Source organism: Tursiops truncatus, chromosome 3, assembly GCF_011762595.2.
Source record: "Tursiops truncatus isolate mTurTru1 chromosome 3, mTurTru1.mat.Y, whole genome shotgun sequence".
In the NCBI taxonomy this organism is placed as follows: Eukaryota; Metazoa; Chordata; class Mammalia; order Artiodactyla; family Delphinidae; genus Tursiops; species Tursiops truncatus.
In genome coordinates, this window is record NC_047036.1 from 146,360,547 (window position 1) to 146,373,128 (window position 12,582).

The 12,582-nt window shown below is 53.9% G+C and overlaps 1 protein-coding gene across 1 annotated transcript in view; it reads left to right on the top strand.

Moving 5' to 3' along the window:
- Nucleotides 1-12,582, top strand: part of FGF18 (fibroblast growth factor 18) — a 35,506-nt gene that overhangs the window by 21,337 nt on the left and 1,587 nt on the right. Inside the window, exon 4 of the mRNA XM_033855078.2 lies at nucleotides 6,171-6,277. Within this exon, the coding sequence (XP_033710969.1) occupies nucleotides 6,171-6,277 (107 nt within the window). The remainder of the gene's footprint in view (nucleotides 1-6,170; nucleotides 6,278-12,582) is intronic.

Consider the following 12,582-nt stretch of genomic DNA (forward strand, 5'->3'; position numbering starts at 1 on the left):
CCCGATCGATCCTATTGATTCTTTCTCTCTTCCTTTCCAGCTCGCCCACGTGGCCTGCGAACCTCCTTGGGGGACTTTAGGAGAAGGGGAACCGTGGGCATCTTTGGGGAAAGGCCACAGTGGGTGTGTGTGGGTGTGGGAGGATAGCGATGCTGAAACATCTCCAGAAAGGGCTCCTTCCCCCCACCCCCACTCCTTTCCCTTCCCCTCCCCTCGACCTGGTCCACCTTCAGAGGGGAGGAAGGGAGTATGGTTTGGTGTGACCTCCCAGTGCCTTTTGTGGCAAGGACGTTTCCTCGCCGCAGGATGATGCCTGGAGAGTGGCCAGCAGCCTTGTCAGCGCTGGAATTGTAGCGGCCGGCTGGCCGGCTTCTGGCCACCCCGTGCAGGGTCTGGGTACGGCCAGCTCTGCCCAGCCTCTCGCTGGCTCCCAGCTCCCCCACTGCTCTCTCAGGTCTTGGGGATTTAACCCCGAGGCTTGGGGGGAAAAGAAACCAATTCTCCTGCTTAGCTTTTTCCAGTTCCCTTTCTCTGGGTCTTCTGTGTCCCTCTTTGTATGTGTCTGTCTGGCTCTCTGTCTGCCTCTTGGTCTTTCCCTGTCGTTTCCTACCCTTCAAACCAAAAGTCTTTAAAGTGACGCTATGGATTGCCCGCAGGGAAGCCCAGCTAGGGAATCACACTGGAATCAGTCAATCAATCCATCCATCAAAGTCATTTCTTTTTTCTCTGCCATGGCTGACCTGCCTGATGTCTGTCCTGCTCTGCTCACCTCTGTCTGAATCTCTCTGTCTCAGGCTAGCTCCAGAGTTACTCTGCCTGTGTTCAAATCCTGGTCCTACTGTGTGACTCTGGCAAGTAACTTGACTGCTCAGGGCCTCAGTTTCTTCATCTGTAAAATGGGTGTAATCGTGCCTACCTCATGGGGTTGTTGTGAGGATCTAATGAGACATTCCACATTCAGACTCCAAGCACAGTGCCTGACAGATGGTAAATGCTCAAATAAGTATTAACAGTTTTTGTTTTGTTTTGTTTTTTTAATTGTCATTGTTACTCCATGCATTTAAGAGAAACAGGGAAAAAAAGACAGCATGAGTTCTTATTGAAAGGGCTTTCTTTCCGGCTCCTTTTTCTTCCACTTTCTCTTTTTCCTTTTCTGCTTTCCTCTCTCAATGCTGGAGAAGGGATTGGGTCCTTCGAGCTCCTGGCCCCCAGCCATGGGCAGGCGCTGGGCTTCTGCTCTGTGCTGGGCCCTGGTAAGACTGGCTCTGTGGACTTTGCCTTCAGGGGAGCTGGGTTGTGGAACCCCCGCCCCCGCATCCTGCACTCACTCACCCTCTGGTGCGTGCAGCCTTTCCTTCTAGTCAAAACCAGATCTGAAGTCATTTCATGCCTCTCTGGCTGCGGTTTGAACCCAGACTTGGGTGCTCCTATGGGCACCCCCACCTCCCAGAATCAGCTCGAAGGTATTTTCCTCAGGGTGACCGTTGGCACCCCTTCCTCCCTCAAGGTCATTTGGAAGCGGAGCTGAGGAGGGATGGGCCCCAACCTTTGGCTCTTTGGGCACCCCAACCCACAGACCTCTGCCTCAAGAAGGTGAGGTCAAGTGAAGACCTTCTCTGCCTGCCTTTGGTGTTCGTTCACTCACTAACTCCCCCAGGAAAGGGACTGGCGTGGAGGAGAAGTGACCGGTGGGGGAGACAGGCTAAGACCCAGACTTCCGTGTTAGCCTGCCTGGGTTTGAATCCTGCCTGCGTTTTAACTTCATCCCTGTCTGACCTTGGGACTTAATTTTCTCACCTGTAAAATGGGGATAATAAAAAAATAGTTCTAATCTCCTGGAATTGTTGTAAGGATGGGTGGGTAGGAGCTCAGAGTTCTAGTGAGTGGCAGGAGTAACATGGTGGGGTGGGTGGGTAGAGGGAAGAGTTGCTAAGGGCATTGACCTGGAATCAGAGACTTGGTTTGAACTTCTACCCTGCTTTTACTACCTGTGTACCATTAGGCAAGTCCCTTTACCTCCCTGAATCTCATTTGCTTTAACTTTTAAGTAGCTTTATTCATACCTACCTCACCAAGCCCTTTATGCACTTACTAAAATTTACTTATTGGTCATTTGCTGTGAGCCAGGTATGGGCTAGGTGCTAGAAACCACAGTGGTGAATGAGACAGTTAAGGGCCTGCCTTCATGGAGCTTACCTTCCAGTGGATAGAGACAGACAATAGAAAAGGTAGCAAATAAAACAACTTGGGGAAGAGCTCTGAGGAAAATGGAGCGGGGCTGGGGGCTTCCCTGGTGGTGCAGTGGTTGGGAGTTTGCCTGCCGATGCAAGGGATGCGGGTTCGTGACCTGGTCCGGGAGGATCCCACATGCCGCGGAGCGGCTGGGCCCGTGAGCTGTGGCCGCTGAGCCTGCGCGTCCGGAGCCTGTGCTCCTCAGCGGGAGAGGCCACAACAGTGAGAGGCCCGCGTGCCGCAAAAAAAAAAAAAAAAAAAAAAAAAAAAGAAAGAAAATGGAGCAGGGGGTGGCTAGAGCTGAGCTGGGAGGATAGTACAACATGGGACAGCATGGCCAGGGAAGGCCTCTCTGAGGAGGTGGCATCTGAGCTGAGATGTCAACCTAGGAAGTGAGAAGCCACTATGGGAAGCTCTGGGCAAAGCAATCTCCAGGCAGAGGAAAAGTGCAAAGGCCCTGAGGTGGGAGTGTGCTTAGTGTCTTAGAGCAGGAACAGTAAGGAGGCTTGTGTGGCTGGAGGGCGGTGAGGGAGGGAGGGAGGTGGGAGCAGGCAGCAGGGGCCAGACCACGTGCCCCTTCCGGTCCCCGTAAAGAGTCTGGATTTTTAGTGGGTTGGAGATCCACAGGAGGCTTTAGCAGGGACGAGGCACAATTAATTTTATATTTTAAAAGGTTCCCTCTGGCTGCTGTGTAGAGAAGAGACTGCTGGGGACAAGAGTGGCAGAGAGAGGATGGGGGCATGCCAGGGTGGTGAGGGACGAGATACCATCCTCAACCCCTTCCGCCTGGCCTGGGACAGACACGAGCACGGAACTGACCGGAGATGAGGTCGCTAGCTCCTGAGAGCTGCATCCTGGGGGCTTGGGGCTTGAGTCAAGAGAAGGGGGAGCGTGATGCTGAGGACCAGGCAGGCTCTGGGGCAAACCTGGTCTGAGCGGGCGGAGCCTCTCTTTCTGTCTTTCTGAGAAATGCTGCTGCTATTACTCCCCAAAGACTTTACATAATCCTGGCCCGGCTTGCTCCTCATTATGTCATGTGCTGAGTGGAGTCTAGGTCACTCCATGGCTTGTTGCCGTCGGGGAAGAACAGACTTCTGGCTCCCTGGGCACAGAGGCTGGTGCAGACCCTGCCCTCGCTGGGGTGAGGGAGACTGGCTCGCAGGGGTGGAGGTGCGGTCCAGCCCCAGCCCCAGGCCCTTTGGATGGCTTAGGCAGAGGCCAGGGCTTCCTGAGATGGGCTGTGGTTAATGAGAGATGGGGGTTGTGCTTTGAGCCAAGTCTCCCCAGAGCTGGGGGCCCTCCTCTGGGACCCAGGCCCCAGCAGGGGGAGCCAGGCAGACCTGACGTCAGCCCTTCCTGCTGGGTTGCTTCTCTGAACCTCAGTTTCCTACACTGTAAAAAGGGGACAAAGGTACCCAAGCTCGTGGGCATATGTGACGTTAGCAGGCTCACATGGGAGCCAGATCCAGCGTGTAGTAGGAGCTCTTCTGAGGACAGAGGCCCAGCCATGTGCCGGGGGAGGGCAGACAGAGCAGTTTTCTCCTTGGACTCACTTGGAGTTGCCTGGGCCCCAGCCCTGTGGCCTCACCCTCTTCTTAGGGTTTCCCATGCCTGCCCCTCTCCAATGCCAGAGACATTCAGGATAGGGTCAAGCCCCATTCCCACGGCGTGGGTAAGGAAACTGGGGCTCAGAGGGGTGTGTGGCTTACTCAAGGTCACACCCCCAGGATGGCAATTCCAGAAATGGAATCAGACCCCATGAATCCCAGTCTAAGGCATTTTCTGATGCACTCACAGTGTGGGGTGCCTGCGCCCCTGGAGGATGCTGAGGAAGTTCAGGACAGAGGGCACACTTTGGGGAGGCAAGTTCTGTTCCACCTCTGCCCTTTTACACACGTCTGATTTTTTTTCCACTACTTTTTTTTTTTTTTTGTCTGGGAAAACAGTTTTGTTTTGCAGTTATTAGGAAACTTAAACAATAATTACTGAGCTTCCCCTCCCCAGCCTCTGAGAACAGGGTGCTAGGCCCTTTACAGCATCATTTTATATAATCGTCACCATAACTGTTGAAGATTGGAGATGACTATTCCCATTTCACAGATGAAGAAACTGAGGCCCAAGGTCATACAGTGACCAGTGGGGCCAGGGATTCCTATCCATGTCTGTGCATTTCAAAGCTCTCACCTATCCCCTTATACATGCTACCTTCGTCAGAAGCTCCTAGAGTTGGGGACCCTCCTGACCCCCCAACAACCCCCATCCCGTGTGGGGCCTGAGCTTTGTGAGGAGATACAGAAAGCATGTCCCAGAGCTGCTGTGATGTTTGGCCCTTGGTTCCCAGGGACCAAGCTAAGAGGAGAGTTAATGGGGAATTTGAGTTAAGGGGAACAGGGAACATGAAGGGCTTGTAACCCCCTATCTCAGTGTTGGTTAATATTCTCAACTCAGTGGTTTACTAGGGATGGGGGAAGGTGGAGAGAAGAATGTGCCCCCCACCCTTGTTCCTAGAATTACTAAATTCTTGTTAGATCTTTAAATTTTATGTAAATTCTTCTTTTTTTCCTTGGAAAGGTGGGTATCATATTTTAATTAGTAGTGGTGTCAAAGGAAGGCTAGATTAATTATTGGAAATCCTGAGTTCCAGGTGGTTTTAATTTTCACAGCAGGGCACCAGGGTATATATTTAAACTTTTTTTTTTATTAAAATCATACCTAGTGTATTTTAGGGGCACTGAGGTACACTCTTTGTGGCTCCAAGGATACTGTGTTTAGGGCTATGATTTTTGTTATTGAGAAGCAAGTCCCTTGTCAATGAAATAAAAATTTTGTGGGTGAGGGAGGGGCAGGTGCTGGGAAGCAAAGAGTCAGGGGAGGGAGGGTGAGAATGGGGAGTGCCTCATAGGCAAAGAAGGGGGTGGTAGCGGTGGGAAATCCAGGCGCAGGGATTCAGGTTCAGAGAGGGCACATGACCTGCCAAAGTCACACAGCACCTTACTGGGGAGAAAATGTGGACTGGCAGAGGGACAGGGAGGGGTCTCACAGTATGCCTAATCAAGAGGCAGTCACCCTTTGGCCACTTGAGGTCCTTGTTTAGTCAGGCCTTTGGGGATCAGCTCTGGACACCCCCATCCTGAGGGAGGCTCTGTGGAGCATAGATGGTTTAGCATGGGGCCTCCCACTCCTCACCAGGGGGTACTGGGTCCTGGTTGGGACTTCCGGGCTCCTGGGAGGTAGTTATTCTTCAGCCTTGGTGGCCTTGATTGAGGAAGGTGAAATATTATGCAGATAGCCTCCTTTCCCCAGGGACTCGAAACACCCCTCCCTGACCCTTCCCCACTTCAAGTGGCCAGGGCACTCCCTCACCCATATCCCCAGAGGGGAGGGGACTCTCCAGCTGTTGTTTTCCCTGGAGGAAGGGGCCTGTGACCTAAATTTTGGAGGAAGCAGCTTGGCATTCCACAAGGCAAGGTGTGTGTGTGTGTGTTTTGTGTGCATGTGTGTGTGCGTGTGTGTGTGTGGTGTGCATGCCTGTGTGAGCTCACGTGCCTCTGAATGTCTGACCCCTTAGTCCAGAGACTGCTGCTTTTCTGGGGTTATTTGTGTGGCTGTCTGTCCTGCCTTGGGGAAGGGTATTGGCGGAGGAGGGGAAGTGGATGATGAGGGGAGGAGAAGGCACACTGGTCTTCAGCCACAAGGGGCGATCTGGGTCCCAAGTGGAGTCAAGAGAGGCTGGGAGTCGGGGAACAGGTGTCAGACAGCTTCTCTCCCTGCCTAAGGGGCAGGGTGCTCCCGAGAGACCTGTCAGAGGCATCCCCCATGCCTGATTTTGGGGCAGTGGGAGGTCCAGGGACAGGGTCAGGGATCATGTCACTGAGTCTTTAGGCCAGCCATTGCCCCTGGTAAAAAAATGTGTCTTGTTCTCCTTCTGCCTTTCGAAGCCCAGCTCCTAGTGGAGACAGATACCTTCGGTAGTCAAGTCCGGATCAAGGGCAAGGAGACGGAATTCTACCTGTGTATGAACCGGAAAGGCAAGCTTGTGGGGAAGGTAAGTGATGGTCTAGATTGGGTGGGTCCCCCGGCAGCTCTGGGTAGCTGGAACAGTGCGTCCAGGGCCCTATCATTCCCAAGTGGAAAACAGGCCCCATGAATGTGTGTGTGTGTGTGCACGCGCGTGTGTGTGTGTGTGTGTGAGAGAAGTCCCAGGGACTTCTCTGTCCCCGCACCTGCAGCCTGCCAGGCCGAGGTATCTGTGGCTGTGACTTTGGTGAGCACGCAGGGCCCTGATCTCTCCTGGTGGATGTGGAGCTCTGGCTTGCTTGGTAGCGGGAGAATCCTCGAGGGGTTCTGAGGCTCCCTGCCTGAATGTACCTGATGTCTGGGAACAGGGAACCATTAGGCCAAGGGCAGGGGCTGCAGCACTGTTTTAACAATCACCAGGGGTTTTACGACTCCTCAAAGCAGCGCCTCTGGAACCCAGCAGCGTCGTCAGCTCTGGGCCTCATGATTCTAGCATTTCAGGAAGATTTTATTACTTTGGAATAGGCAAGAGAGCTGCATGTAACAAATTAGGGCAGGGGTGGGGTGTGGACCCACGTGCCAGGGGTTCTGAGCCTCCACTGATGCTGCGTTTTGATGCTGCCCCCCTTTTTCCTAGTGTCTGTTTGTGAAGTTCATACACTTGCTTCCTTTGGATGTTCCAGTGGAAAGCATTACTGGTGGTAGCTCTATAGTGGCACGCTCCATGTTCCCTTCGCTCTGCAGGGACCCGACTCACCCCCTATCCAGTTTGTATATTGGAGGGGGCTGTGGCTTCTGCTGGACAGGTGGAGTGCGGGGTGGAGGGTAGACCCAGATTCCAAGGAGGATGGCTTCTTCTACTTGCATTTATTACACCTTGTTGGGGGGAAGGAAGCATAACCTCAACTCCTGTTTAAGCCATGGTTTTGACTTCCTGAATCCCTCAATTCTTATCCGTCTCCCCTCCCCCATTCCCAAGTGCCTGTAGAGGAGGTAACAGGCCAGGGACCTGTTACCTGGCTGGACAGAGCCAGGGTATTGTTGCTTATTATTTGTTAATAACAACGGTACCAATAGCCTCTGTTAATTGAGCACCTGCTTTCTGCCGGGCACTGAGCAAAAATGCTCCAAAATAATCCCAAGGGGTTGGTACCGCCACCATCCCCATTTCCCAGATGAGAAAGCTGAGGCTTGGCCACATCCGGGCACTTGTCCCAGGTCCCACGCTAGAGGTAGGCGGGCTTCAAAGCCCGGTTTGGAAGGCAAAGGAATCCAGCAGCACTGCCCACACCGACTGGAGCTTCTCAAAGAGCAAAATAATAGTAATCCATGTAGCGCCGCCCCGGGATGCCAAGGAGTGGTTTTAATTAGTGATTCACTTTCCGCGTCCCGAGGCCGGCCCGCCGGCCAGCGAGGGGGTCCGGGGCAGGGGCGGCGGGCAGGCCGGGCGCCGGGTGCCCTGGCCTGGCCGTGCGTTTCCTGTGGCGGCGCGGCAAGCACCGCGTCAGGCGCTTTGTTCTCCTGCCCGCCTGGGCCGCCTCCCAGGCCCAACCTGCTTGCAGTTGTGGGCCCGGCTTTCTCCCCCCAACCTTTTTTTTTTTTCTGTTTAAAGGAGGGGCCGCGCTGCAGCCCGCCGTGCCCAGTGCCTGCGCGCCCCTCCCTCCCCGTCTACGCGGTTCCCGGCATCTTGACCCCAGGAGGGCCGTCTTGGGGTCAAAAGAACAGCCCCGTCCCTTCGGGCTGCTCCCCGCCGCCGGCCGCCCTCCGCCCGCCCGCCGGCTGGCCGCTGAGTCACCGCTTCCACAGGAGCCGGCTCCGATTTCCTGCCCCCTCGCCCTCTCTCCCGTCATTAATATTGGGGATGGTTCAGCTGGCGGCGAGGCTCCGCGTAGCCCAGGGAGGCTCGCCCCCGCCCGCCCCCTCCTCTCCCCTCCCCTCGCTCCGCCCCGCTTGCTGCATTTCCCCCCATCATCCCTTTCCGGTCTTCTGGGCTGACCTGGGAGGCTCCAAGGGCGCCCCACCAACCCACCGCACCCTAGTCCTGACTTTGCCCTGGGCAGGTCCCCCTGTTGGCCTCTGCCTAGCCTAGTGCCCCTCACTCTCTGGCTCCTGCAGCTGGAACCCCAGGCCCTTGGGTTGCTGTTTCATCACAGACGCCCCAGCCAGTCAGACCCCGGTCCTGGAATTACTCTTGATAGCTGGTGTGTCTGCTGCTTCCCTAACTCCTGCCTCTGTTCTGGCCTCATACCTTCTGGGGAATAATGTCCCTCAGCGGCCTCAGGCTCCACCTCCAGGCCTTTCCCCGGTGCCCACCCTCAGCTTTCTAAAGCACAAAAGGGATCAGGTCTTCCCCACCCTCTGCCCCCAGCTCAGCTCAGAACCAGCCCCTGGGTCCTCACCACCTACCAGAGAAAGGCTACACTCCTCGGGGAGAGCTTCCCCGCCCTCATGGTCCTCATGTCACGGACTCACGGCACTGCCCGCCTCTACTCCCTGAGGGGGCCTTCAGGCTTTGTGCGTGCCGTACCCTCTGCCAGGACTGCCCTTCCCTTGACCGTCCGCCCGAGTTCTGGCTCATCCTGCCGTAGCCTCTGGCTTCACTGACTGCTCAGTCAGCGCACCCGCCCTGAAGCCCAGAGCCCGTCACACAGCTGTCTCTCTCCGTTCTGCTAACCTGGGTTGTCACTGTCTGTCTTCGTGCCTGCACCCCCCACTGCATCCAATTGTGGGTCCATCCATCATGCTTCTTGGACCTGCCCGAAGGGCTGCAGGGGCACCAAAGAAATAGAAATGCGGGTGCTTGCTTTCTGAGGATGGACTCTTAACCTACGGCCAGAATTAGCCACCTGAGGCCCAGGAATCCAAGTGCCCTGACCTCCCTGAGCCTCAGTGTCCTCACCTGTAAAATGGGAAGATACCACTGGCACTTAGTAGGCACTTACTTGTTGAACATGAGTTACCTTCCTCTTTGAAGCCGGGTCCTTCACCTGTGGGACTCCTTGACCTCAGCTTAGGCTCTGGCTCCTTTGGCTCAAGAGGATAGCTTCCTTGGATGGTCTTGACCCTGGGTGTCAATCTTCTACATATCTGGCCACAGCTGGATGCATCTGCTGAGCCCCCAGCAGAGCCTTTGCCAATGTTCCAGACCCTTGGCTGTGCTACTCACTCTGCTGCATTGTACCCATCATATACCAGAGCTCTTCTCCCCCGCTTCTCCTTGCCACCTCTCTGGACCCCACGTCCACCTGACGTGGGGTCCTTTCATTCCATAAAGGAATGAAAGTTCATTCCATAGTACTTCCTTTCATTCCATAAAGAGTTGTTGAGTGTCAAACACTATGTACTAGGCAGTTTTTCCCCATTTGTGGAGATTCAACCCAGACGGATTTTTCTCATCTGCCCCCTCCTGTGTGATTACTGGTGTGTCCTCTTTGGGGCAACATAGGGCCCCAGACCCTTTCAGGGCAGAGGGTACCCTGCCTACCACTGTATCTTTGTGAAGACTGCTTTGGTTGGAAGTGACTGAAACCCAATTCAAAATGCCTTTAAGCATAAAAGGACTTTTTTGCCTATGTAACTAAAAACGTCCAGGGGGTAGTTCTAGTTTCAAGGAAGACTAGATCTAGGGGCCAAATGATGTGATCAGGATTCAGTCTTCAGGTCAAATAGAAGGAATAGGACTCCAGTTTGGAAAGAAGGAGGTTGGAGGTGGCAGAGGGGGAGAGATGATCAAATTCTACTAAATCACCAAGGTTCTGGGATGGGCTCTTCACTTACTCTCTAAATATTGATGATCTGCCTTGCCTGGACTGATTGAGTCAGCATTTTCAGAGGTGAGGCCCATGCATATGTGTTTTTTAAAATCTCTGCAGGCCGTAAGCAGGGTTATAGAGGTACTCAGCAGAGGTGAGGGTCAAGCCCCGGGACAGCCTACTGTTAGTTTCTTATCCACTGGGTCTGAGTTCGTGGTGGGGAACTTGTGACCATCATAGGCCCCATGGCTCCTCCCAAGGGGCTGCTGACCTCTGGAGTGTCGGGAATCTCAGCCTGAAGCCCAGATCCTCAACCCAGACGTGAATGAGCACGTGTGCCAGGCAGTGTGCTGGCCCTTGAACCTCCGAGTTCTTGCTTCATGCCCGCGGTGGCTCTGTGGGCCTGGGGGAGGGCAGGTGTTTTGATGGGCAGCGCCCACTCTTCCATACCCTTTCTCCTCATGGGCCTGTCTGGCGCTAGACAGCAGAGACGCGAGCTACGTGTGGCAAACGCAGGTTCAAATCCTGGCTCTGCCACTTAACAAGCTCCGTGACCTCGGGAAAGCCATTTTTGCCTCTTTGAACTGTTTTCTTCTACCGGGTAGAGTCTACCTTAGCAAGTTATGAGGATTAAGTGAGACAATGCATGTGGAAATGTCTGGCCTGTAGTTGGCGATCAATAAATTCTGAATGATTGAGTGAATGGACGAGGAGGGAGACCAAGGCTGGCAGGCAGAGAGCTCCAGCCCTCTGCTCACTCTTCTCGGCACATCCCCCAGAGGAGGGGCCTCTCATAGCTCATGACTGTCTCTGGAACATTCGTAAGAGATCCAGGAGGCAGAGTCCGTTTTCTTTTGGAGGAAAACCCATTCATGTGTCAACCCCACCATTTCTATCCCAGCAGAGCTCTCATCCATTTAACCACAGATGCTCTGGGCACCCCTGTCTTGGGCTAAGATTTGTGCTGAGCCAGGAGAGCAACTGAGAAGCAGTCCTGACCTCCTGAAGCTCTTGGGCTGATGAAGAGGCAGGCAGATACAGAATTGCTCTCTTGGGGGGCGGCGGGAGAAGGAATGGGTGTCGAGGGGTTTCGGAAGATGGAGTATGTGAGCTCAGTAAAGGCTGGTGCTTAAATGGAGCCTTGAAGGAAGAGGAGGAAATACCCAGGGAGCTAGATGGCAGTCAGGGAAGGCTTCCCAGGGGAGGTGGTTACTGAACTGAGCCTTGAAGGTTGAAAGCAGTTTTCCAGGCAGATGTTCTAGGGTGGGAAAACAGCCACGGTGTAGCCTTTATTCAGTTTGCTCTGACTGTTCCATGGAAACCAGCCAAGGGACCTGGACTCAGGTTGGATAGGCAACTTCCAGAATTATTCATGGGGGGCCCAGAGCCCAGAGACCACTCCTTCCTATCAGCCTTGCACATATGCCCGGCTTCCCTCACAATAGTCCCTCACTCCTCACCCAGTCCCTAATGTCCTCTGGGTCCTGTGTGTGTCTCCCAGGCCCTACCCCCCTGCCCACTCTGCAGCCTCCTCAAAAGATCTCTCCTCCAGAGAATGTTTTCTTACCCTGCCTGTCCCGTTCTGCGAAGTTCAGCACTTTGTCTGCAGGGCCCAAGCTTGCCCTCTGCTCAAAGGTGAACGTTCCTGGAAGCTCCGGCCCGTTTTCCACTTCAAACAAAAGGCTGGAACTCGCACCTCAGTCTCCACGCACAGCCAGACCGCTGGGCTTCCAACTTGGCCTGGCATCCGTCTGTAACGAGGAGTGGGCCCGGCCTAAATTTGGAGATGTTAGCTGGAAACTCAAGTGCTGCTAATTCAGGCCTTCCAACTTTGTGTGTTTCCCACTCTTCCACACAGAGCAACTCGACTTTCTCAAGGAGGAGATTGAAAGCCTGCTTCGCACCACTCTTTGTCCAGATCCAAGGAGGGAGGCCAGACTGTCCGAACGACCTGCTCTTCAGGAATAATTTAACATGTTCCTACTGTGTGCCAGGCTCGTTTATAAGCGTCATTCCTCATAACATCTCTATGGCGCAGGAGTCGTTTTCCCTCTTTGATCCAGGCGAGGAATCCAAAGTTTAGAGTGGAATTAACTAGCCTGAGGTCACATAAGGAAGTGCTAGAGTGGATTCAACTTCTGACTCTGAATCTAGTGCTCCTTGCCTAGCATAGTCTCCCAGGGAGCTCACCTGGGACCCTGAAATCTCAGAACCACGGCTACAGGCTTTGAAGTTTGGCCATGCCCAAACTCTTATTTTTAGAGGCTCCCACCACTCTTCACACCAAACAGTAAGATGTACCGCATCCCACATGTAATGGAATTTATATTTAACTATATAACAGTGGAGTTGATTGGCAGTTGAGTAGTTGGCTTCATCTCAGGTTTAGCGCACATCACTTGGGACTCCTTTCTGTTGCATGTGGTAGGACACTCTCAACTGTTTTTAAAGGACATGAGATATTGTTAGCCCACATAACAGTGAGGTAACTTGAACCCCAGATGCAGCTCGGTCCAGAAGCTAAAAGATGTGAGGAGGACGCGGTTTCTGTCATTCTCTTCCTCTCGGCTTTCCTTGCTCC